Source organism: Mustela putorius, unplaced genomic scaffold (genome assembly GCF_011764305.1).
Source record: "Mustela putorius furo isolate JIRA1106 unplaced genomic scaffold, ASM1176430v1.1 tig00000166_pilon_pilon_pilon, whole genome shotgun sequence".
In the NCBI taxonomy this organism is placed as follows: domain Eukaryota; kingdom Metazoa; phylum Chordata; class Mammalia; order Carnivora; family Mustelidae; genus Mustela; species Mustela putorius.
In genome coordinates this window covers 685,621-711,109 of record NW_025421301.1, presented here as the reverse complement: position 1 = coordinate 711,109, position 25,489 = coordinate 685,621, and the positions used below count along the sequence as shown (strand labels likewise).

Below are 25,489 nucleotides of genomic sequence, written 5' to 3'. Positions count from 1 at the left end.
GTTTCAGGTGTCACAATCTTCCACAGATCCATTGCAGCTTACTCTCAACAAGACCTTCCATGTGTGTGAGCTTCCTAAAGTCTCCACACCTTCACCGACTGCCTGGTTCATCCTTTCAGACCTGCGTTGCCCACGTCCGTTAGACCATGCCCTGAGGGGTGCAGTTGGGAGTGCGGAGACCAAGAAGACACAGCGGCTTTCTCCAGGTGACTGAAATCCGCTAAGGGGGACAAGGTGCTCTGTTTCAGGACACATCACAAAAGTGATATAATAGAAGCATCTGGGAGATACTACAGGAGGAAAGCTCTATTAATTCTAACCAAAGGCACTGTAGAGAATTTTACAGAAGGGACAACTTCTGATTAATTCTGACAGGGGGCACTGGAGAAAGCGTCACCATAGAGACCGTGTTTGGGCTGGGGTTTGAAGCAGTGGTTACTTCTAACAAGTAGCGAAGGGAAGAAGGGCATTTCCGGTTGTATGAACAGTGTCAGGAGGTGTGAGGGGAGCGAGGAAGATAATTAACCCACCACTTCTCAGATGTGGAAAAAAAAAAAAAAGGCAGCTTTTCTGATCTTTCTTGCAAAAGCTTATGCTTCAAAGTCTGAAAAATTTTCAATTACCAACTAACAGCAGCTGAGTCTAGTCTGGTTTTTAAGGTGTTTCTGATTTCCTCTCACCTTGGGTCACCTTGCAGCCTGGAGGAGAAAAAGGCCCTCGCATCCATGCTGGCTGGCCCCGCCATGAAGTAGGTGGCCTGGATCGACCCCGCGGACTGGCGTCTGCTGAGATGGAACAGACTTCACGGGTCTTTTGACAAATCCACAGTCCTGGCTTTTGTCTCCGCAGCAAAACCCTCCCACCCGGTGGCCTCTGTGTGCAGACCTGAAGCCTGTGCTGGTCTGCTGGTCACTTCAGCATTCTGTATCAACTCACTAAGACCACAAACACACACACACATACACACACATACACACACACACACACACACACACACACACGCACTCTCTCTCATGTTATCCCAGGGCAGTGAGCCATCAGCCTCCCTCCCCTACCAGAAAGACAGACTGGCACTCAGATGATGAAAAAACTCCATGCCGTACAGTTCCAAAGAGGGACCAGGTTATTTCACAGCGTGTCATATGCTGTTGGATTCCATTTATAGGGCACACAGGAATGAGCAAAACTAATTCATGTGACAGAGGGCAGCATAACGGTTATCCTTGGGAGGCACCATCTGGAAAGGGTATGAGAGAGCCATTTGAGGAACTGAAAATGTTCTATATCTTGATCTAGGTCGTGTTTTTAAGAATAAATATTCACATATGTAAAAATTCGAGCTATATATGAGATTTACGCACTTCACCTTACATACGTTTGGGGGAGGCAGAATAATGCCTCCCACGGAGATGTTTCTATCCTGACCCACAGAACCTATGAATTTGTTAGGCACCACATGGCAAAGGGGGAATGAAGGCAGCAAATAGAACTTAGGATGCCAATCAGCTGTCCTTAAAACAGGAAAAGCAGCCTTGATTATCCAGGCCGACCCAATGGAATCACAAGTGTCCTTAAATGTGGAAGAAAGAGACAGAAGGGTTCAGAGTGATGCAATGTTTGAGGAACTCCCGCCACTGCTGCTGGCTTTAAAGATAGGGAAAAGCCAGCAGCCAAGGAATCTGGGCAGCCTCTAGAAGCCAGAAAGGGCCAGAAAACAGATTCTTTCCAGAAGTTCCAGAAAGGAGCACAGCCCCGCTGACACTGTGCGTTTACCCCAGTAAACTTACAGTTTACCCATTTCGGACTTCTGACCCATAGAACCATAGATAATAGATGTGTGCAGGCTTAAGTCTCTAAATGTGTGGTCATCGGTTCAAGACCTACAGCGCACGAACGCAGTGCTCACTTCAAGAGAATATTTTTTTAGCGGCAAAGAGAGAGTGTCCTAGGTGGACAGGGGAGAGTGCAGCTGTCCCTGCGTAAACGGTGAAGAATGTGCCCGTGGGCTACCTCAGTACATACAAGGTACTTTCCACCGCTGACTCACCGAGGAAACAGCCTCGATCCCCTGTCCTTTGTGGAAATGGGTTTGCCTGTGGGCGGTCTTGCCCTTTTCCACAGACTCTCTGCTTAACTGTCTTGGGGAAACTCCTCAGATACTCATCACTGAGAAAGGTCAGAAGGGCCTGTGCAGCTGCTGGGTGGGCAGAGACCCCATGGAAGGAGGTGCTTGCTGTGGACTGAGTGTCTCCTCCCCCAAATTCATACGGCGAAGCCTAGTTAGTTCCCATGTGATGGTCTTAGGAGGTTGGGACCTTCAGGAGGTGAGTAGGACAGGAGGGTAGAGCCTCCACAAATAGGACTTGTAAGAAGAGACAAGAGAGCTTGCTTCTCTCTCCCTTAACCCTGTGAGGATGCAGTGAGGAGGTGGCCATCTGCAAACCAGGAAGAGAACTCTCCCCAGGAACCGCATCGATGGCACCCTGATCTCAGACCTCCAGCCTCCAGGACAGTGAGAAATACTCTGTTGTTTAAGCTGCCCTGTCTATGGTATTTTGTGAAAGCAGGATTTTTGGTGTTAGGACTTTGGGATCTAGGCTGGACTGGGTCAGGACCCTACTACCTCGGGTAGCAGCAACAGCCTCACCAGGCAGACGTTTGCAACATGATTCTGGAGTCCTACCCGCCAGGCTCCTGAGCCAGGGGCTCTGGGTTGGGGCTCCGGGAGTTTGGGTTTTCATAAGCACTGGAGTAATGCTGACCCACACTCAAGTGTGAGAACTTCTGGATGGCTGACTTGGAAGGAGACTTCCAAAGTGAGATTTTACTATTTCCCATGCCCTAATGACCACTTTCCTCTTCTTGTTAAACTCTCTTTGGCTACCCGTCTCCACCAGCTGTCTCCACCTCCTCCCTGTCCTCCCCTCCTGACCCTTGCTGAGTCACTGAGTCTAGGAGTCTTCCTTGGGCCCAGGCCTTCTTGTTGACACCCGTCCCTCTATGTTCTCTGCCACAAAGCTCCTCTCTGCAGATGTGCGGTCTTTCCCTCAACCAACTCTCCCCTGAAACCCCACACCGACTCTCATTGCCCCCCTGAGTCCCATCTCTGACTCAAACTCCAAGAGCCTGATTGTTGTAAAAGATTAAAAGAGCCATCAGAGGGTGCCTGGGTGGCTCAGTGGGCTAAGCCTCTGCCTTCAGCTCAGGTCATGATCCCAGGGTCCTGGGATCAAGCCTCACATCAGGCTCTCTGCTCAGCAGGGAACCTGCTTCCTCCTCTCTCTCTCTGCCTGCCTCTCTGCCTACTAGTGATCTCTGATTGTCAAATAAATAAATAAATTTTTTTAAAAAAAAAAAATAATAAATAAATAAAAGAGCCATCAGAAAGGATGAATATCCAACATGTCTATCAAAATGGACGAGACTGGAGGAGATTATGCTGAGTGAAATAAGTCAAGCAGAGAAAGTCAATTATCATATGGTTTCACTTACTTGTGGAGCATAAGGAATCGCATGGAGGACATTAAGAGAAGGAAGGGAAAAATGAAAGGGGGGAAATCAAAGTGGGAGACAAACCATGAAAGACTGTGGATTCCGAGAAACAAGCTGAGGGTTTTAGAGGGAAGGGGATTTAGGGGCTGGGTTGGCCCGGTGATGGGTATTAAGGAGGGCACAGACTGCATGGAACACTGAGTGTTATATGCAAACAGTGAATCTTGGAATACTACGTCAAAACTAATGATGTACTATATGGCGACTAACAACATAACAGCAACAACAAAAAAGGTTAAAAGAGGTCTCCACTGGATATCTAACAATTTCTTAAATATAACATCCCCAAACAGACTCATTAATGGGGCCCAGCATCCTGTCCTTTTGGAGCTCAGTGACCTTGTTGTTTACCTGGTCTCTCAGGTGGGGTCAAGGGAGGGAAGGAGTGAGATTGGCCCAAGGGGGATTGCAGGGGAGGGGCTCTTTGGGGGAGAGACCAGAAAGGAAAGATTAATTTCAGAGGAAGGAGTGAGTAGGAGCACAGCATGGGTGGCAAGTTAGGGTTCATGCTCCAGAAGGGAAGGGCCAAGAGCACGAAGGAAGGATCAGAGGGGTCTCCTCCAAGGGCAATAGCTCCTGGGGAAAAGGCTGCAGGAGCCCCAGGAGCCAGCTTTCTCCCTAGCTTCAGCTCCCCAACCTCAAATGTAACTGTGAAGTGCTAGACCACCCCATGTGGGAAAAGGAGGAGGAAGAGCTAGGGAGATCCAAGAACCACTCAACAGGAGGCCACAGCTTCAAAGAGAGCCAGGACCTTACCTTGCGCTGGCTCCATGGACCTCAGCAGGGTCAGATGAGTAGGAGTTGAGGCCTTGGTGGCCAGACTCCTGGAGCTTAGAAGTCCAGGCTTGAATACTTACTAGAGAGGAGGCCACAGAGTAAAGCATGTGGAGAGCCCTGGAGCACTCACAGGTCTGGGCACCCCAAACACAGAGGGTGTCTTATATGGGAGTGGTTCTAAAGTATCATCCCAGGTGAAAAGCATCAGAATTACCTTAGAAACTTCCTTGGGGGGTGCCTGGGTGGCTCAGCTGGTTAAGCATCTGTCTTTGGCTAGGGTCATGATGGGATTGAGTCCCACATCAGGCTCCCTGCTCAGCAGGGAGGCTGCTTCTCCCTTTCCTCCCTGCTCATGTTCTCTGTCACTATCTCTGTATCTTTCAAATAACTAAATTTTAAAAAAAAATCTTTGAAGAAAAGAAAAGGAACTTCCTTAGGAAAGCATCACATTAGAGATTGTCCAACCTGAGAAGTAACCAGGCAGTAACATTGCAAAGTGATGCAGCAATTGTGATATCGAGATATGACAAGAAATACAGATTTGGTCTTCTTCCCCAGTTCCTGGCAGAGAACTTTAAAAACCTTTGTAAGTTCCTGAGCTATAGGAGTGAGAAGAGTATCTTTTTTATTCATAACAGACTTCCAGCAAACATTTCTGAGTTTAGGCTAGTGAGGAGATAGCTCAGGATGGCGGCTGCTTATCAGGGGAAGCAACGATGTAATTAGAGGGTTGGAACTTTCAGCTGCTGCCTCATGCCCCCACCTCCGGGGAGAGGGGGGACTGGAGGTTGAGGTGATCACCAATAGCCAAGGATTTCATCAAGTATGCATGTGTAAGGGAACTCTATAAAACCCTAACGACAGGGTTTGGTGAGCCTCCAGGCTGGCGAACACATCCACATGCAGGGAAGGTGGGAGACCCCAGCTCCACGAGACAGAGCCCCTGTGCTCAGGACTCTTCAGTTCTCATCCTGTGGACCTCCTCATTTGGCTGCTCACCTGTCTCTTTCATAATATGCTGTATAATAAATCAGTAACAGCAAGCAAGTTTTTCCCTGAGTTCTACGCGCCATTACAGCCGATTACTGAACCTGCAGAGGGGGTGGTGGAAACCCCTGATTTTGTAGCCAAGTCAGACTTGCGCAGTGACTCTGGAACCCACTACTCGCCTTTGGTGTCTGAAGTGGAGGGGCAGTCTGGCGAGTGAAAGAAGGAATCTGCGATTCTTTCAAAGCTGAAAGTGCTAGCATTCAAAATAGCTGAGAGATGGCTCATGTTAGAGGAAAGGAATTAAACAGGGTTCTAGATGTGGACAGGCTGTTGGATGAAGCATAGAGCAGGAGTGATGTGGATAGAAAGACGCTCACAGGTGGGAACAGGATGTTCCAGGACTGTGAGCCTTCTAGGAGGGAAGAGTCGTGGTTAGGGGTAAGGGGAGACGGGAATGAGCTGGGCTGGACTGTAGAGTCCTCTGGAGCTAACAGGGAGAAGTAGGGGCTGCATTTCCTCTTGAAGAGTATGGGAAGCCTGCCCCTTGTGAGGGAACAGCACAGGGAAGAAAGGTTTCCAGAAGGTGAAGGCCATCCCCCCTGGCCGTGGGGATAAAGGAGGTGGTAGGGGGGTGCGGCATGAGGTGATGAGTCAGGGTTGCACTAGGCAGTGCTTCTAAACTTATCTTTATTGCCCCTAAAGAGAAAATTCTAAGGTTATTTAAGGTTATCAGTGAATTTAAATTTAAATGAAATACTAAGAGAAAAGGCTTTGTCGGGGAGGACTGAGCTTTGGAGGGCCACCAACCACTGTGAGCTGTGTCTTTTTCACCCTCCAAGAGCATGTTGAGAATGTGTGGGGTAAGGGGGTGAGGCCTGGGAAAGTGGAAGCAGATCTGACCGACTGTTTGATGGATGAATTGATTTAAGCTGGTTGACTGGGAAGGGGAGGAGAGCAAACTCAGAAAGGGCTCCTGACCTTCCAGCCCAAATCGCCTGAGAAAGAGCTGACAGAAAATAGGCAGGTTCACGAAGTGAAGGCTGGAAGCGTTGGGGTTAGCCGTTATCCCATGAACCCACGCTGCCTGCCTTCCTTCCCGAATTCAGTCCCTTGCTGTGTGCGATTAGCACTGGAAGGTGTTCTCCTGTGTTCTAGAGGCTGATGTGGGAAAGGTGCTATTGGCCTAGACCGTGCCGCAACCTGCCTCTGTCACAGGCTGGGCTCAGTCCCTCAGTCTCTCTGTGTCACTCAATCTCAACCCACCCAACGCTGACCTGTGGGTTTGCCCCTCCAGGCCCACCCTCCTCCGTGCCTGGTGCTGGGGAGCTGACTGACCTCTATGGACAGCAATAGCACTCGCAGGCTCACCTACAGGCAAGAGTACAACCAGGGACCCAGACGCCATATTGCTTGAATATCTGAAGGTTGTAAATCAAGCTAAAGTACGACAACATGACATAAAGCCTATCCTACCTCGTTGACAAAGACACCTTCCCAACAAACCCAAAGGCCAAGTCCAACTTCAGAACTCTTAGACCCCTCAGAGCTCCAGGCTTGAACATGGCGGAGCAGAGAGAGGGGGCCTGAGCCTCCGAGCTTTCTTTTCCTCCCCGCTCAGCAGCACCCTGCGTGCAAAAGAGCCTCTTTTTTTTTTTTTTTTTAAGATTTTATTTATTTGACAGGGAGAGAGACAGCAAAAGAGGGAACACAGGCAGGGAGTGCGAGAGGGAGAAGGAGGCTTCTCGCTGAGCAGAGAGCCTGATGCGGGGCTCGATCCCAGGACCCTGAGATCATGACCTGAGCCGAAGGCAGATGCTTAACATCCGAGCCACCCAGGAGCCCCCAGAAGAGCCTCTCATACATGCATGTGGACACCCCCACCCACGTGTCTGAGCTCCATCCCACCCCCTTCCAACACGGCTCAGCCACATCTCAGAAAGAGGGGTGATGTAGTCTCCTTCAGAGCTTATTTAGGGAAGAGGAAACAAGCTCAAGGTGTGTGGACACGTGAGTCCAAGCTCCTGTGCTCAGATGTGGCCAGGAGGGAGACCCCACGTGAGCACAGCCTCTCGGCCCCAGAGCCTGGGGAGGGGTTTGGCCAGAGCAGGGCTCGTTGCCTGGGCCTAAGGCCACTACTGACAACAACAGGTCAACTCCTGCCTCCTCTTACCTCAGTCCTCAGCCCGGTAATGGTTCCACTCCCAGCAAATTACCCTCTCTCCCCTCCCCACTCTGAGCCACCCATCTCTTCCTGGCAGTTACTCTGTCTTTTCCCAATGGCTTTTCCCTGATGCCGCATCTCAGTGAATGGCCTCCCCCATGGCAGATGCTTAGGTGTCCCCGGTTCCCTGATGGCATCGGAGACTGGCTTCCTTCTTAGCATCTCTCAGACCCCCCCCATTCTCTCCAGGGCCTTAGCTTAATCTCTCATGGGCTCTGTTCTGGACTGGAAGTGGCCCACCAGTGGCCAGTATCCATTTTAACTGTTCCAGCATCCTCCCACAAGCCCTCAGTGAGCCTCCTGCCCAGACATCCTCCCAGAGCTGCCCCTGCCCGGCCAGGCTGATCTCTCTGTGCCCCACCTCCTTCTCTCTCTCTCTCTCTCTCTCTCTCTCTCTCTCTCTCTCTCTCTCACACACACACACACACACACACACACACACACACATGATAGAGTCCAGCCATGGGGAGCTGCTCATATTCCCTGACACACTTCATCTTTACCCAAGAGCACCTTTCTCCCTGGCTTGTCCTTTTTTTCCCGCCTACTGGGCTCACCCACTAAGCATCTTCCCAGGTTCATGGCAAGCATCGCCACCTGAGGGAAATCATCTCCAGTCCTCTTTCTCACCATTCCCTCAGTCCCCCTTCTCCAACAGAAGCAACATCCTACATTGCTCCATCATTTCTCTGTTCTCCAGTAGACTGTTAGCTTCTTGAGAACAATCTATCTTGTCAGGCAAAGTCACAGAATGTAAAGGACTCCAAGAGCGCATGCTTCCCAGGCAAGGGTGGCTCCTTGGTGTTCCTCCTCCCCGGCTCATCAGGGCCGCAGTTGCCTGCTGCGTGTAGCCAGCAGACGCTGCCGTGTGTACCCTGCAGCTCCCGTACTTTCCTTCCCGGCACAACTTGACATCCTGATCAGCCCTGGCCTTCCTCACTAGAGCATAAAAACTCTAAGGACTGTGGCTATCTTGTTCCCTCCTGGGTCTCCAGATAACACAGACCTCACTGACACATAGTAACAGCTCAAAAAGTACAGGGCTTCTTTTTTTTTTCAATAGGCTCCACACCCAGCATGAGGCTTGAACTCATGACCCTGAGATCAGGAGTTGCATGTTTTACCGACTGAGCCAGTCAGGGGCCCTGCAGCTCAAGAAATATGTCAAGTATATGTCTTATGAACTGAAGTATTTTGGTTGGAGAACCTAAGCCACTTTGCTGCCACCATTCTTCTTGACCAGCCTGACAAAGTCCTTGGCGATGATTCAAGAATCCGGGATGACCCTCCCTCCCTCCTGGCCATCCCTGTATACAGTGTGAATTAAAAATCAGCTTTGTGCAAGTGGGAATGTGAAATGCACAGCTGCCATCGATGAGAATGTGGAGGGTCCTCAAAAAACTAAACAGAACTACAGAGTGACTCAATTCCACTTTGGAATATACCCCCTAAGAATTAAAAGCAGGGTTCCCGACAGCTATCCGCACATCTGTGTTCATGGCAGCCTTACTCACAACGGCAGAAAGGTGGAAACAACCCAGTATCTGCTAACAGATGGATGGATAAACAAAAGGGGAGCTATACACCCAGTGGAGTATTACTTGGCTTTAAAAAGGAAGGACAGGGGCACCTGGGTGGCTCAGTGGGTTAAAGCCTCTGCCTTTGGCTCGGGTCATGATACCAGGGTCCTGGGATCGAGCCCCGCATCAGGCTCTCTGCTCAGCAGGGAGCCTGCTTCCCTTCCTGCCTCTCTGCCTACTTGTGATCTCTGTCAAATAAATAAATTTTAAAAAATATTAAAAATAAATAAATAAAATAATAAAAAGGAAGGACATCCTGACAACATGGGTGAGCCTTGAGGACATTATGCTAAATGAAATAAGCCAGTCACAAAATTCAGTCAAAAACTGTCTGATTCCACTCACACAAGGTACCTAGAGTAGTCAAATTCATAAAGACAGAAAGTGGAATGGTGGTTGCCAGGGGCTGGGAAAACAGGACGGAATAGGAGTTAAGTGTTTAATGGGTACAGAGTTTCAGTTTGGGAGGATGAAAAAATTCTGGAGATGGGAGGTGGTGGTGGTAGAGAAAAAGGGCCACTGACCTGTACCCTTAGAAATGGTTAAAACAGTACCCCTGAGGATAAAAATATATGTTTATAAAAAAATAAAAAATTAAAATGAAAAAAAAAGAAATGGTTAAAATGGGAAGCGTTTATGTTCTATATATATTACCACAATTTTTTTTTAAAAACTACAATTAAATTTAAAAAACAAAACACACACACACACACAAAACCCACCAGCATTGCAACCCATCTCCTGACACACAGAGGAGTCCCCCACCAACCCCCCCCCCCCCAGGTCTCTGGAGCTTCCTCTAACCAGGACACATACTGAATCTGACAGCTGGCAGCTTAGGCAAGGTATTTTCGTTTCAACTGATCCCTGGGATTATTAGGAAGCTGCTAGATTTTTAATCTTTTCTCCTTCCGGACTAAAAAGGTCACCCATGGGGTATCTAACCTTAGATAAATTCTTCTCTACTTCAACTACTTTTAAACATCAATCCACAAGGAAGCCCCTCTTAAGGAAACAAACTAGAAAGAGAAGACAGGAGTTAGACACCCCCCACAAAGAGCAACAGACATCTTTGTTCACATGACCCGCTTAGGGTGCGCGGGTGCTAAGGGGAGATGGGGGTCAGGACGGGCCCAGGCTCTGCTTCTCCCCGGGGGCCTGGCACAAGGAAGGAGTGCCTTCTTCACTTGCCCAGAGTCCCCTAGGTGCTGTCTGCCAGCCTCCTTCCTCGGAGAACTGCTTGACACGTGGGCGGTGTCCCCCATCCAAGGATGAGGTGCTGGTGGGCTGGGACCCTCAGGAGCACCCGCAGGGAAGGCTTCCTGGCTCTAAACATCTCCAGATCCTCCACACTGCTGTGATGGCCCCATCCCACCTGCTTGGCCTGGACTGAAGCCTGGACTGAAGTCACTAGCCCCCTTATCTTATCTGTGGGTGGGTGAGAGTGTGCAGCCTTGCCACCTCGCTATGTGCCCCCTGTCCCCCACTTCAGCTAGGTGATGTCTGGACACCCAGAAAAGCCCTGCACCAGATAAAAGGTGCCCAGAGGACCAAATGCCCTGGGGAAGGGGATTGGAAAGAGGGCGAAACAGACTCCACCCTGTGCTTTGGGAACTGAGATCTGATGGGTAGAAGCCTCAGGTCAGGGCCTTCCCAGCCTCAGAGGCTAGCTCGGGCAGGGGCAGGGGACCGTCCTGACCCCGCACCCTGCGCGGCCCCTTTGGTGGGCCCAGCGGTGGCAGGGATCGGGGCACAGGAAGTCCAACTTGCTACTCAGATGTGGCTGGAGGAAGGGGCACCGGGACTGGGACTGCAGCCTGCTGGAAGATTCTGCCCTGAGCCAGGTTTTCCGGGAACTTGGCAACTGAGAGCCAGCTCCTGGCTTCCTGGCTTTCTCCTGGAGGAGGGAGTGTTTTTATGAGGCTCTCAGTTCTGCGGCTTATATGGAAGATGAAACCAAAGTTCTGTTCTGGCTGCTCTGTAGCCACCTCCTAAGCCCCCGGGGCCTCAGGCTCTTCTTTTTTACCCCAGGTAATCTGAGGGTTTGGACCAGGTGCCTGCTCAGGCTCCTGCCAGCAGCCAACAGCCTCCGGTGGAAAGTTCCTGCAAGTTCTTCGGGATAGTACCTGTCCCCATATACACACACCTGCCCCACAACTCCATGTACTGAGGCAAGCCACGGCATGACTTTGGGGAACCCTGGGCACTTTTGCTTTCATGGGCTCCTTCCTCCATAAAAAAGGTTAAAAAGCGTATTTTATTTTTTTAAAAAAACTATATTTTATAACTCTATTGGTATGAGGTGAACATATAATTACATAATATATAAGATTTGGATCTTATATATCCTACCTAACATTGTATTTTTTTTCTTTTTCTGATTTTAAAATATTTCCAGAGGCTTCTAAGAGTATCACTGTGAGCGTTTGACACTATGCCTACTTGCCTGCTGGATAGGTCAGCCCTGCGTTGAGGGATGCACAGGTAGAAGCGACAAGGAGGCGCCTCAGCCAGGAGGGACCTCGAGCCTAACCTCAGCAGGAGGGTGACCCGAGCCAGTCCCTTCACCTCTTGGGCCTCAGTTTCCCCATCTGGGGAAAATAATAATATCTATCTCAAGGAGCTGTTGTGAGGACATACACTCCTTGACTAGAATGGTGCCTGCCACAGAAAACCACTATAAATATGTTGCTGTCATGAATACTGTTGTGTGTTCTTGTTCTCACTGCTTAGCCAACCCTCGGTATCTTAACTGAGGCTCCAAGAGAAAGGCAACAGGAACCTTCCGTTGACAGGGTCCTCTCAGACCTCCTGGAGCCGATATAGCAATTTCTGAGCCGCTCATTCAAGAGAAATTTATCTTCCTAAAATTCCCTGTCAGCATGACTATGGTGAGCCCCCCCCCCCGGGGGGGGGGGGGGGGAGGACCAGCAAGGGCGGAGGCAGGGCAGAGAGAGGGCCGCCTCCTGACCTGAGCCCGTGGTGAGCAGCACTGGGGACAGGAAGAAGAGAGGAAGAAAAGAGGAAGAAGAGGCACCGGCCATAATCTGCTTGCCCCTTTCATCCTCCTGCTCAGTAGGTGTGAGAGCTCTGGGATGGAGGGAGAGGCTTTGAGGCCTTTTAAAATGCAAAGGCCTCTGGGATAAACGAATGTCTAATCCCTTAATAGGCCCACAGAGGAAGGCCTGACAGCTGGGTTTTTCTAAGGGGACCTGGGAACCCTTATGTGTCAAGGGCTTTACATACATTATCTCCTTTAATCCTGACAACCCCCCCACACACACACACACCCATGACAACATGATGTAGGGATTACTATCCCCATTTTACAAACCAGCAAACAGAGGCTCAGAGAGGGTCTTTGACTTGCCCACAGATCACCCCTATAGCCCCAGGGACTTAAGAGAAGATCTGGAGGGGTGCCTGGATGGCTCAGTAGGTTAAAGCCTCTGCCTTTGGCTCAGGTCATGATCTCAGGGTCCTGGGATGGAGCCCCGCATGTGGTTCTCTGCTCAGCAGGGAGCCTGCTTCCCCTCCACCCCTGCCTGCCTCTCTGCCCACTTGTGATCTCTGTCAAACAAATAAAATCTTTAAAAATTAAAAAAAAAAAAAAAAAAAGAAGAAGAAGAAAGATCTGGAAAGGGAGATAAAGGGAGTGGGAAGCCAAATGACCCAGGTCTGCTTTGGCTGGGGCCCAGAGGCTGAAATGCTCTGGGCCTCAGTTTCCCGAATCCACAAGGTGGGGACATTGGTCCTCCCAGCTCATGCATTCTGCTCTTCTCAGCCCACTCCCTGCCTGGTCAGAACAGATGGCTTTCCTGTCCTGCCTATGGCATTTCTCCAGCTCCTGGAAGGGACAGCCACCAGCCTCGCACGACCCCTCCCTGACTCCAAAGTAGCAACACCCCCCCTTGAGAGCAAGTCTAGGAGAGGACTTGTCATGGGTTAAACTGTTGTTGCTGCAATTCCCAGCTAATCACAGGGAGGCTGAGCAGGAGCCATTCTGTGTCCAGACATTCCAGGCAGGCTTTGTAATTGAGGAAGAGAGAGTTGGCAGCTTAGTGGTCAGCAACACTTCCGTCGGCACCCCTCTCGCTCACTTCCTTCCAGCTCTCCTCTCCTTGGGAAAATGAGGGACTCTGGAAGCCCAGTTGGGCTTATCTGACTGTGAGTGGGGATCCAGGGGAGGGCTGTGCCAGAGAGAATGGGACAGAGCAGCAGCGGGCCACCCCAGGGACCAGGCCCCTCGCCGGCCAAGGGAAGTGCTCAGTCCTACCTCCAAAAGCAGGCCTCATGGAGAAATCATGATCCTCCACTCGGAGAAGCGGCTGAGGTTTTCCCTTGCGGATTTTGGTCATGTCAAGGTTCTTCTTATATAGGTGACTGCAAAAACAAGCAAGAGACATTTTTCAACGGCCCACAATGTAGGATTTACTTGTAAGGAAACTTTTCTCCATCCGTTGAAGGCTAGACACACACACACACACACTCACACTCCTTCCCACCCACCCTGTCCCCCTCAGGTCCTCACAAGCAGGTCCTGAGGACCAGACCCTTCCAGAACCTTCCTAAGGTAAGTTACGATTGCATGACAGCCGTTGGGTTGAATGGTGGAGATTCAGAAATTTTTGGTTTTTTAAATGTTTCTCTTATGTTGCTATAGTATTGTTTCATAATCAATAAAATTCTGACACAAATATAGTGAAAGTTTTAAAATACTGGTTTTAGCCTCACCAGACCTGATGCTCCTTGTCTCAGTCCAGCTGGCAGCTGGAGGCAGAACCCACACTGGAGCAGAGCCTCAACCCCAGGGGGAACAGACAAGGCACACATAGTGGGGATCAAGGCCCCGGTTGGGGACAGAGTTGTTCCAGCCACTCAGACAGGTGGTGGACACTGGAGCCAGCCAGGACTGCAGACCCGAGTTCACTCTCTTTCTTCAACCCAGATGGCAAAGTAGTCATTTTCTAGTCTCTCTCACCCACACTCACTCTTTCTAGAACTTCTTTATTTTTTTTTTCCCTTCACCACAACCACACATAATCCAAAAACAATAAAATCCAAAATATTCTAAAGCAATATTCTGCTGACATGATCATCACTAAACAAAAACAAGGAAGAGAGGAGGCAGAAGAGTAAGGAGAGAGGGAGGGAGGAAGGATTTGTGTCTGACAAGATATGAGATCTAATTCTTGTTTATTTTATTTTATTTTATTTTATTTGAGAGAGAAAGAATGAGAGAGAGAGAGCATGAGCGAAAGGAGGGTCAGAGGGAGAAGCAGACTCCCTGCTGAACAGGGAGCCCAACGCGGGACTTGATCCCAGGTCATGACCTGACTGAAGGTAGACGCTTAACCAACTGAGCCACCCACGCACCTGTGAGATCTAATTCTTGACAGAAGAAACAAAACAACCAAATCAGAAGTCAGTGTTACTGTAAATTTTGTTCTGTACAGAATGTTTAAGGGCTCTAGTAAATGAAGAGATTTGGGGTTGAATGTTTGTTGCTCACTTATATATACATCCTTATTTTACTCTCAATGTTCTTATCATGCTTTCATGTTTCTTTTTTTTAGAGAAACAGGCATAGTTCCTGTTTAAACTCTGTAAGAGGGAAGTAACATGTTTCCTCTCTCAAGGTCCTGTTCTTTGAGACATCTTCCTATGAAATCTTTCTTAACTTTTATTCTCTGGAAGCTCTGCCCAGGTGGTATAATTTGTTGGGAGGGCTAAAGCCGTGCTGATCAATAAAGTAGCCACTAGCTCCGTGTGGCTGTTGAAGTCAATTTAAATTAAATTAAATTAAATTAAATTAAATTAAATTGAAATTTAATTAATAAAATAAAGTCAATAATAAGATAATATTAATGTTATTTAATTACACTAGCCATACTTATGTGCTTAATAGCCACATGAGGCTGGTGGCTACTATGTTGGATAGTGCACATCTGTAACATTTCCATGGTCTTCAAAAGTTTTATTTACACAGTGCTGGTCTAAAGGTTGGTCTGCCCACCTCCCTTCCCACCAAGAAGCATATTCCCCTATAAGCTGGGCTTCCCACCTTATAGCCCTACTCTCAGAACCACCTGGAGCTCCAGACCTCCCAACCACTCTCCCTCTTCCTGCGATAGCTTTGGCCCATCAACCTTGGGATGTCAGCATCCAAAGGGACAGCCGTCCTACACTTTGGTTGCACAATTCCTCAATTCCTAGACTCAAATCCACTTGGTAACCACATATCTTTGGAGAACTGACTCTGTCCAGATGCGGTACTAGTCATGGGGAGGACATATACTCATTGCCCTCACTGGGCTGATAACCCGGTGGGGGAGACAGACAATAAGCAAGTGGACAGATAAGTAATATAACTTCAGAAAGTGCTAAGTGCCATAAAAATGTAATCAAGCAGGATAAGAAATAAGAGGAAGATGGATTGGGGTGGAAGGTGATCAGGGAAACCATCTGAGACCCAGATGGGATGAGGGACAGAGCAAGTCATGAGAAGATGTGAAGAAGTGTACTCTGGGAGAACAGCAAGTGCAAATGTCCTGAGGTGAGTCTGGCTTGTGTGAGGAGAGCAAGGAGAAACAAAGCAGTAAGAAAGAAGGTGGGAGATAAGGCCAGGGACAAGATCATGAGACCCTCATGAGTATAATACTGACAGGGAAACCCATGAAATTCTGAACACGAGAGTCACAAGGACTCGTTTAGGACCTGAGACAATCTCCTGGCCACTGTAGAGAAGACTGAAGAGGGCACAGCAGACACAGGAGACCATTAGGAAACTTGCTAAGAACATGGTGCCTGGATCAGGGCTGTAGGGAAGGGAGGTGCAGAGAAGTGATCAGATCTAAGGAAGACAGAAAGGTCTAGCTGATGGATTATATATAGGCTGTGAGGGAAAGAGAGGGGCAAAGATGACTCTGGCTTATGACTTGAGCACCTGGGTGAATGGTGGGGGCATTCCCTGAGATGGCAAAGGGCACGTTTGTGGTGAAGAGGGTGCATTTCATTCTGAGCCATCTTGATTTCAAGGTGCCTGTAAGATACCCAGGGAGAAGGTGAAAACAGGGTGGGGGCACGGGCAGTAGGATTATTTTCATTTCTGTCAGCCTTGCAGGTTCTTAGTGTCCCTGGGGGCTTGGCAGAGGTGCCTGGTTCTCCTCCCAGAGCCCTTGACATCTGCCCTCAAACACCCTCACCCCAGCTACATCAGCATCTCCCTTTCCCACCCACGGCTCCTTCTCGTCAGCCTTCAAACTGGATTCAAGTCTCTCCTCCCTTGAACCCAAACTAAGCAGAAGATCTGTCTAGACCACACATCTTCCTCACATAAAATTTATTGAAAAGTGGTAGCATTACAGGTGTGGTAGATATATTTGTCTTTAAACTTTCTCTTAAAAAAAAAAAAAAAAAAAAGATCCCCCCTCCTCACAAATCCATAATCCTCCCAGAGAACTGTGCGCCACAGGCTGCAGCCGCCTCCTCACCTCCAAGCACTTCCTGCGTCACTTGTGCAGGCCCCGAGGCCCCGCTGAGCGCTGGCTTCTCTGCCACCTGGAGGACCATGCCTCTCCTAGAAACCTGGTCTTTCAGGACCAAGCACTGGGCTGTCCTCCTAACACCTGAGAGCTCGTTCTCAATGTCCATTGCCGCCTCCCTGCCCTCAGCTCACCCCATCAACGCTAATATCCCCAGGGCGCTGTCCCAGCCGCCGCCTCTTCTCCTTCTACACCCTCTTTGGCAGGCGAGCCTATGTCTGTGGCTACAGATTCCGGCATCTGTACCCCCTGCTCTAGATCTTTTACCCAACTGCCGACCTGATGATCCCCGATGGATACCCTATAGGCATTTAAACTCAACACACCTCTCGTTTGAGGTGGTCTAGGCTGCAGGTTGAGAGGGGATTCAATAAAAGGGGAAGGGGAGGAAGAGGTTGCGGGGTAGGCGGGGACCGGGCCAGGCAGAGCCTTGAAGACCATGTTGAGACTTCTGTCTTTATCCAAAGGCAATGGGAAAACACTGAAGGCGTTAAGCAAGTTGGAGGAAGAAGTTGGAGTTGCTTTTAGACAAGCCCATTGGAGGGAAGTCTAATGTAACGTCTTCCTCCCAGTGAGCTGGAATATGGAACCCAAGTCTGGGTCCCTTGAAACGCGGTGGTCACTATCAGGGTACCTCCACCAAGCTTCCACTGTCATGGTCTCCACCCCAAGCCTGGCTCCTGAAGTCAGGAGGGACCAGGCCGGGTTCCCTGCACAGCAACTGCATGACAGGCCATATTGGACACCCAGCAATGGCACCGCGGAAAGGCAGAGGAAGAGCTCAGCCTAAGGACTTAGCACATCACGGACATTCAATTGTGAGTGCTGCCGGCGCCCTACCCCTCTGCCTCATGGGGAGCAAATCCCAGCTGGCCAGCAGTATCCCTCTCCATTTAGAGGGGAGGATTTGGTTGCGGAAGTCGCAGAATTCCAGTCCCACTGCAGGAGAGAGGAGATTGAAATGCCTGTGCCAATCCTGAGGGCCAGAACTAGGTTTTGTTGTTGTTTTTAAAGGAACCAATTACTTGATAACTCAGGCCACTAATATCTCCAGCCTTGGGCTTTTTGTGTGAGCCACATGCCCTCAGTTCATCCTTCCAGTGCCTGGATGCCTTGGCCCAAAGACCCTAGACTCCAGAGGCCATACTCTGAGTCCCGGCCCAAAGCAGGGGAGCCAGAACCTCCACAGCCTTGGGTGGAGAGGGAGGAAAAATTTGCTCATGACCCCTTCGAGAGGCAGGGCTGGTGCCACCGTGCTGAGGTTCATTTGGTAGCACAATAGCAGGCAGGATGACCATGCCTGTATGTGACACCCTCCCTCCGTGCAGGCCCTGAGCTGTGGTTAACCCCTCATCCCAGGGGAAAAGGTCTCACAAGCACCTTTTTCAGTTAGAGAAACAAGGTTCAGAAAGATGAGGAAACACCGCCGTGGCCAGGGAGCCACAGAACCAGGGTCCAAACCTGGTTTCTCTGACTTCCTGGCCCCACCTCCTTCCCCAGGCCACTGGGGAGGGTGAGGATCACTGGGCAGCGGGAAAGCAAAGCTGCTCCTGGGCCTGGCACCACGTAAGCCACGAGGCAGATCCCAAGAAGGCTGGCCACGGGGACTGCAAATGGGAGAGGAAATCTGGAAGGGGCCCTCATGCCCTGGGACCAGGAGGAACCAGAGAGTGTTATCTGGTGAGAGCTAGGTTCATTTTCAGATCTCCAGGGAGAAGGGCCTCTCTTGCTGGGTGGGGAGCAATCACAGGGTCAGGAAGCCAACTCACGTAGCGGGCAGGGAGGGACTAGAATAAAGCCGGAGAAAGAAAGGCGGGGAGAAGAGAGCAAATCGAATAGTCGGGAGAAACCAGGTTCAGGTGGCAGCAGTTCCATAAAGGGGGACACGAGGGGTGGGAAAACCGGAAGCAGGTCTGGAAAAAGCACCTTCTGAGCAGAATACTTGTTTTGTGAGAGTGCCTTGGGGAGATGATACGGAAAGTACGTAGGTTCGAAAAGATCCTAACAGTGTGTGTGTGTGTGTGTGTGTGTGTGTGTGTGTGTGTGTGTGTGTGTGAGTGACTGGGTGAATTCCTGTGTATGGTATATGGTATGTGTGTGTAAGACGGTATGATGTGGAAGGTGGGGACAGACTTCCAAGGAAAGAAGCTACCTTACAGAGATGAAGTCATTTTGTTCCTCTTTATTTGTACAGCTTAACTCTTGTGTGTCAACGAGGAAAGTAATATTTTAGTCTGACACTTGGCTGAAATTTTTCACCGACAGAGCCTTATGACTGTCTGAGCCTGCACGTGCCCTGGTGGATTTAGAAAGGCCTAGAATCATTTTCTCTATCCTCTCTCCTAGCCTCCCTTCAGTAATTGTTTTTTATTTCTTGAATGTGTGGGTTCATCTTTTCTTCCACTTTAACACCCTCTGGGATGGATTTCAAGAAACTCTCCTCACACCTAAGGGTCAGATTCAGTCTGTCCCCAAGCTCATGCCAGTACCTGGGAATGACTGTGGTCTTCTGAGGAGTGACCACAGGTATGACAGCCCAGGCTGCCAAGCAGGATCCTTGAGGATCCCTGAGGGGTTCCTGTTGAACCCCAGAACTGTTCTCAGGGAATAGACAAGTCCATACAATGCTTTTCCTCCAGGCTGAGAAAATCAAGGAACCTATGTTCTAGCCCAGTGGGGTCCCTAGGTACCTGTATGAATTAGTCCTGCCTTCCAACAGACTTCTCAGCATCCATAAAATTGAAACCGTGTTTCCCAATACATGCTCTGTAAAATATGAATCCCTCAAGATAGTTCCAAAAAAGCAGGGGATTTTTTTTTGGAGAAACTGTATAATTTATTTTCCTCTTCAAGATTCAGAATGTCTATTTGCATAATAAAGGTTCGAGAAGCTGTGCTATAAAGACAGCTGTTCAAAATGATCTAAACCAGAGTTTCCCAAGTTTCTTTGAGCCCAAGACCCCTTTTCACCCAACACCTATTCACCTTTCACAGTCTTAGGGCTCAGAGGAATTGCAGGATCACATGATCCCTGAGGCTCCTTCCAGTTCAACAGCCTCGAATTCTGGCAACATCCCCCCAGGAGGAGACTTGCACTGAGTGCCTCCTTCCTGTCCTCCTGGACAAGTTGTATCTGTTGCTTTCTGCGTGACTAGGATTAAATAGCCCTGCAGAGCTTGGGCCTCCCGGAGAGCGGCAGTCTCTGAAGCCGGCATATTCCTGGGAGCTTAAGACGGTCTACTGGGATGCAGAAAGTAGAGAATGCAACTCTCGCTGATAGTTTTTATCTAAAAATAATGAAGCAATCAAGTTTTACTTTAATATACATATGTGTAATAGTCTATGTATGCAATAGTCTATGTATGTATGTATGTAACTTATAGGTAGATCTGTCAGAAGTACAATTTCAAAAAATTGTCACCAATAGCGATGCCTGATTAAAAATAAAAGCCAGTGACCTAGAAAATGTGCCTCCATATATTAGTTTATATTCACAATCTCTAGTTCTCGAAATGCTTCGTAGAATGGGGAACAGATGTGTGACATCTTACACACGCCCTCTACCTCTCAGCTGCTTGCTCTTTTCTTCACGCCAGTCGTTTCCATCAGGCCTAGGGTATCAGGCTTTGTGCATCGGTTCAAGCAAACTTACTAAGGAACTTCGATTTGTAATATGATTTTCAATGCACATTCCAGGCCAAACCAGTATCTTGGAAATGTTTCTGTTACATCGTGCAATGGCAGTTGCCTACACCTGTTGCCTACGCATGTATTTTGGATAACCTAGCAAATTTCAAACACCTTTTTCAGATTGAAACAGTGAAATGATACCCGATACAGTCAGAAAGCTGTTCCCAATCCAATAATTTAAAGAGGACAACTCTCGGTTACATTTTTTCTCAATAGCTCAAACTAAATTCCTATCTACAGGGGTCCCCCTGCCCCTCCCCACCCCTCCCCTCTCCTCCCCACCCCTCCAAAATTCTTGAGTGCCATTACTCAGCAGGTCCCATGGTCCCTACCGGATGTCATCGTGAGGAACAAAGCAGCACAAATTGAGAAGTACAAGATGTTTTTAACCCACGAAATTTTCAACCGCCTGCCTGAAATGGAAATGCCTGGACAGAACACCAATGCCAGAACAAACTCCTCAGCCCGGTCTGGCTTTGCTCTCTCACAGCTTGTGACCCTAGAGAATATCTATGCTCTGAGAGAGGCTGTTTTCAGCGAGGTGGTGGCCCCATCAACCTCCGGCTGGAAAATAGATCCCAGCGGGTCAGTGTAAGCCCTGGCCCTCCTGGGAGCTGGCGTGCTGAGCGCCCCTGCAGGCAGGTGACCTTCCTCCCCTCCCACCCAAGCCTTTACCTGGGCTTGGTCATTTCCAGCTGCCCAGTCGATCTCCTCCTCTTGGGCTTTCTGCTCTCCACAAGAGCCGTCAGGCAAAACAAGAGCAAAATGAGTCTTGTGAAATAAGGCATTCTGGGAACATCTACGATGCCACAGACTGCTCTCCAGTAACCTACAGCGGGGCAGGCCCCTGCGGGCTGCACCGTACATTCAGTCTGTCATCTTGTGGCGGTGCTTCTCGAAGGGGCTGCGAGAGCACCACTGGCCGGACTGGTTTTTCCGATTAAATATTTGATAGTGATGCTCATCCCACCCCACCTCCCACCACACCCACACCCCCACCCCGCCAAGGCGTGACACAAACACCAAGGCTGGGCCGCTTAGTGATTGGCCATTAGTTAACAAGTTTGTCCTGTGAAATTCTGCTTCCGCTGAGTCCCAGAGCAGCTTTGGCTAAAACTGTTACATAAAATAAATAAATAAATAAATAAATTTAAACCTCTTGAACATGCCAGCTCTTTGCTGAGATCATTAATCCTTCCCTCTGGCTGCATAAAACGTGTCTGTCACATCCACTAGGGAGACAGCTTGGGTTCTGAGTGAATTTGCAGGGAAGACCTGATGGGCAAGAGGAGTGCATGAACGTGCTCAGGAAATGCTGAGTGAACACACGAATGACCTGTTTTCACCGGGTTGCTTTATTTCTCCATCCAAGAAAGCATATTTTGCCCATGACCAAGGATGCTTGCTTTCCCCCCAAATACACGTGTTCTCAATGAAAAGACATCTTATCAAAGCATAAAATCCATTTTGATTTTGAAGGGATGTATAAACCAAAGGAGAATTCATGATTATGTAAGCTCTTCTTCCTACCATGAGCATTAGATTAATTTGGGTCTTTAATCCTAAAATGTATAATATCACCATAAATTAGGCTTGATTCCTATCCTGGAACATGGACTTGCAAACATTTGAAGTGTAAAGATACACGTGTCTATATTTAGTCTCCTGAGCAGAATAAAATGTTTAAAGACTACTTATTTCTTGCCGGCTGTGTCCGAGACGGAGAAGAGTTTGGTGTGGTAAAGACATAGGGAGATGAGGCGGGAGGTCAAGAGAAGTGATAACTGGAAGTGGACAGAATTGGGGTTTTATTATGTAAGAAAGAAAGCAAAGTGGGATGACACGATCTACTTTTTTTTTTTTTTTTAAGAAATTCCTGAGATCAGTTGGATCAGAGAAGTTATAATAACGAAGGAGGATGAGTTCCTGCCCTAAAGGAAGGGCAGATGGAAGGTGAAGAGGAGGGAAGGCAGAAGAATGAGAAGGTCAAGTTCTTTCTGAGGTAGAATACACTTGCTGACTGAATAGGGTGGGAGGTGAGAGGAGACCGCAGTGATATCGACGATTCCAGTTTGGAGGTGGGACTGGTGAGTAAGTGATATCCGTTAGAGGTGGACAGGTTTGGTGGGGAGATGACATAGATTTTGACTCATGGAATTTGAGGTATCATGGGACTTCCGGATGCCCAAGAGGCACTGGAGTATAGATAAGCCTGAAGCTCAGGAGAAAGGTCTGGACTGGAGAATTAAGTCTGGAGCCATCAATGTATGGTGGTAGTTTAACTACAGGAAAGGGTGAGATCTTCCAGGAAAATAGAAGTCCCAGTGTAAGCATAGAATCCTCAGGAACCTATACTTTCCTTTTTTTAGAGATTTTGTTTTTAAGTAATCTCTATACCCCATGTGGGGCTCGAACCTACAACCCTGAGATCAAGAGTTGCATGCTCTACTGATCGAGCCAGCCAAGTGTGCTGAAACCTATACTTCTAATGGATGGATGGGAAGCCTGAACAAAAGTATAGAACTAGCAAAGATGTTGACTATGAAAACCAAAGGTTCTCTGAGAGTAGTCAACGGTCAATGTTGTGAAGAAGTGACGGCAGGAAACAGGTGAACTAGCTCTGGCAACCAGCACACTGTTCCTAACTTCAGTTAACTGTAGTTTCAGTTGAAAGATGTGGCCGAAAGCCAAAATACAGGAGTTAAATAGAAATTTGGGAGTGGGAATAATTCTGTATGGGGACTAACTCAGTGGTTCCCCAATCTGGCCACTTCTCAGAATTACCTAAATAATTTGCTTAAAAGTCCCACTGCTCCTAAAGATTTAGCAGAGAAGGAAAGATACTCATTAAAGTTCCTTTCCATAGATTTTGTTCAAAAGATGGTGCTTCTGACTGGAACCCTAGAACTATTCATGGATATTGTTGTTTTCAAGAAATATTTGTTTTTAGGGCTCCTGGATAGTTCAGTTGGTTAAGTGTCACACTCTTGGTTTCAGCTCAGGTCACGATCTCAGGGTCATGAGATGGAGCCCCGCATCAGGCTCCATACTCAGCAGGAGTAGGGCGCCTGGGTGGTTCAGTGGGTGAAAGCCTCTGCATACTGAGCAGGAGCCTGCTTGAAATGCTCTCCCTCTCCCCCAGCTCCTCCCTCACCTTCTCTTCCTTTCTCTCTCTTTCTCTCCCTCAAATACATAAATCTTTAAAGAGAGAGAGAGAGAAATATTTATTTTGTTGCATTCTCGACATTTTAGGTCCTATCAATTTCTTTTTTTTTCTTTTTTTTTCTTTTTAAGATTTTATTTATTTATTTATTTGTCAGAGAGAGAGAGAGAGAGAGAGAGAGAGAGCACAAGCGGGCAGAGTGGCAGTCAGAGGCAGAGAGAGAAGCAGGCTCCCTGCCAAGCGAGGAGCCCAATGCGGGACTTGATTCCAGGACCCCAGGATCACAACCTGAGCAGAAGGAAGGCAGCAGCTTAACTGACTGAGCCACCCAGGCATCCCTATCAGTTTTTTCTTTAAATCTCTCTTATTTTCAGTAGTTGAATTATTGTGATTATGGTATGGAGAAAAACTCAGTTGGAGATAAGTGTAATGTTTTAAGTAATGTCTTTTTTTGAAGTATCATTCACATACCATAAATTTACCCTTTTCAAAAAAAAATTTTTAAGATTTTATTTATTTGAGAGAAGAGAGAGTGAGAGAGAGAGCTTGAGTGGGGCTCTGGGGAGAGGGAAAGGGAGAAGCAGACTACCCACCAAGCTGGGAGCCTGACATGGGGCTCGATCCCAGGACCCTGAGATCATGACGTGAGCCAAAAGCAGACACTTGACTGACTGAGCCAATCAGGTGCTCCAAATTTACCCCTTTAACTGTGGTTTTTGGTATAGAGTGTGCAACCATCCCCAGTATCTAATTTTAGATCATTTTCATTTCCCGCCAAAGAAGCCTATACCCATTAGCAGTCGCTGCCCCTTCCTTTCAGTTCCCTTCAGTCACTAGCAATCACCAACCTACCTTCTGTCTCTACGGGTTTGCCTAAGGTGGGTATTTCATATACACAGAATCATACCCTATGTAGCCTTCTGTGTCTGACTTCACTGGACTTGATCTTTTTTTTTTTCCTGACATGATGCTTTCAAGATTCATCCATGTTGTCCTATGTATTAGAACTTCATTCTTCTTCATGGCCAGATTCCATTCCATCATATAGACAGAGCACACCTTGTTTATCTTAGTCAATGGGATTTGAGTTTCCAGTTTGGGGATATGAATAATAATGCTGCTATGAATACTTCTGTAGAAGTTTGTGTGAATGTGTTTGCATCTCTCTTGATAATATACCTGGGAGTGGAATGGCTGGGTCGTATGGTGTGGGAGGCCGCAATAACGCTTGAGACGAGGACCAAACCAGGCCCTGACTTGAGCCTCCTTTAAAGTCCAAATAACCTAACCAAAGGTTTAAGACAGGAAAAGTTGAGTAGCACTGAGAAAGGGTCTGTGCTATGTGTTGTGCGCTCGCCTACGTGACTTCCCACACGCTTGCTAAACAACTGAGAACAATTCAGTTGGGGTCAAAAGTTCGTTGCTGATCCTTGCTGCCCTAAATTACTTTCAGGTTTGCTGTATTTGTACTGGCATTAGCCATTTGGCGTCACGAGGAACTCGTGGTTGTTTAACTAGACACAGGTGTATTGCTTCTCCTATTATCACTCTATATATGGCCTTAGTGCTTTGAATAAACTTAGCACTGTTGGACATCCTCCTCAGTGCTCCTCCTGTCCCCATCTCTTTGTCTCTTAACTTCATCCTCTTACCCTCACGTTCCTGGTCGATTTGTCGCGCTGGCCGCGACAATATGTTAACTCTTCGCTTAACTTTTTTAAGAACTACCAGTTTTTCAAAGTGGTTGCCCCATTTTACATTCCCACCAACAATCCTCACCAACACCTGTTTTATTCCAGCCGTCATAGTGGATGTGAAGTAGCTTACTGTACTTTTGATGTGCGTTTTCCCAATGACCAATGATGTTCAGGCATCTTTCCATGTTTATTGGTCATTTGTGCATCTTCTTTATACAAATATCTATTCAAACCCTTTGCTGTTTTTAAGTCAGGTTAGCTTTTTCATTATTGTT

At 48.3% G+C, this 25,489-nt stretch overlaps 1 protein-coding gene across 1 annotated transcript in view; it reads right to left on the bottom strand.

Moving 5' to 3' along the window:
• The window catches only part of GABRR2 (gamma-aminobutyric acid type A receptor subunit rho2), a 44,252-nt gene extending 23,095 nt beyond the window's left edge, over positions 1 to 21,157 (bottom strand). Inside the window, exons 1-2 of the mRNA XM_004766916.3 lie at positions 21,030 to 21,157; positions 13,397 to 13,503 (exon numbers count right to left, since the gene is read on the bottom strand). Coding sequence (XP_004766973.1) covers positions 13,397 to 13,503; positions 21,030 to 21,142 — 220 coding nt within the window. The 5' untranslated portion in view covers positions 21,143 to 21,157. The remainder of the gene's footprint in view (positions 1 to 13,396; positions 13,504 to 21,029) is intronic.
• Between the last annotated feature and the right edge of the window lie 4,332 nt (positions 21,158 to 25,489).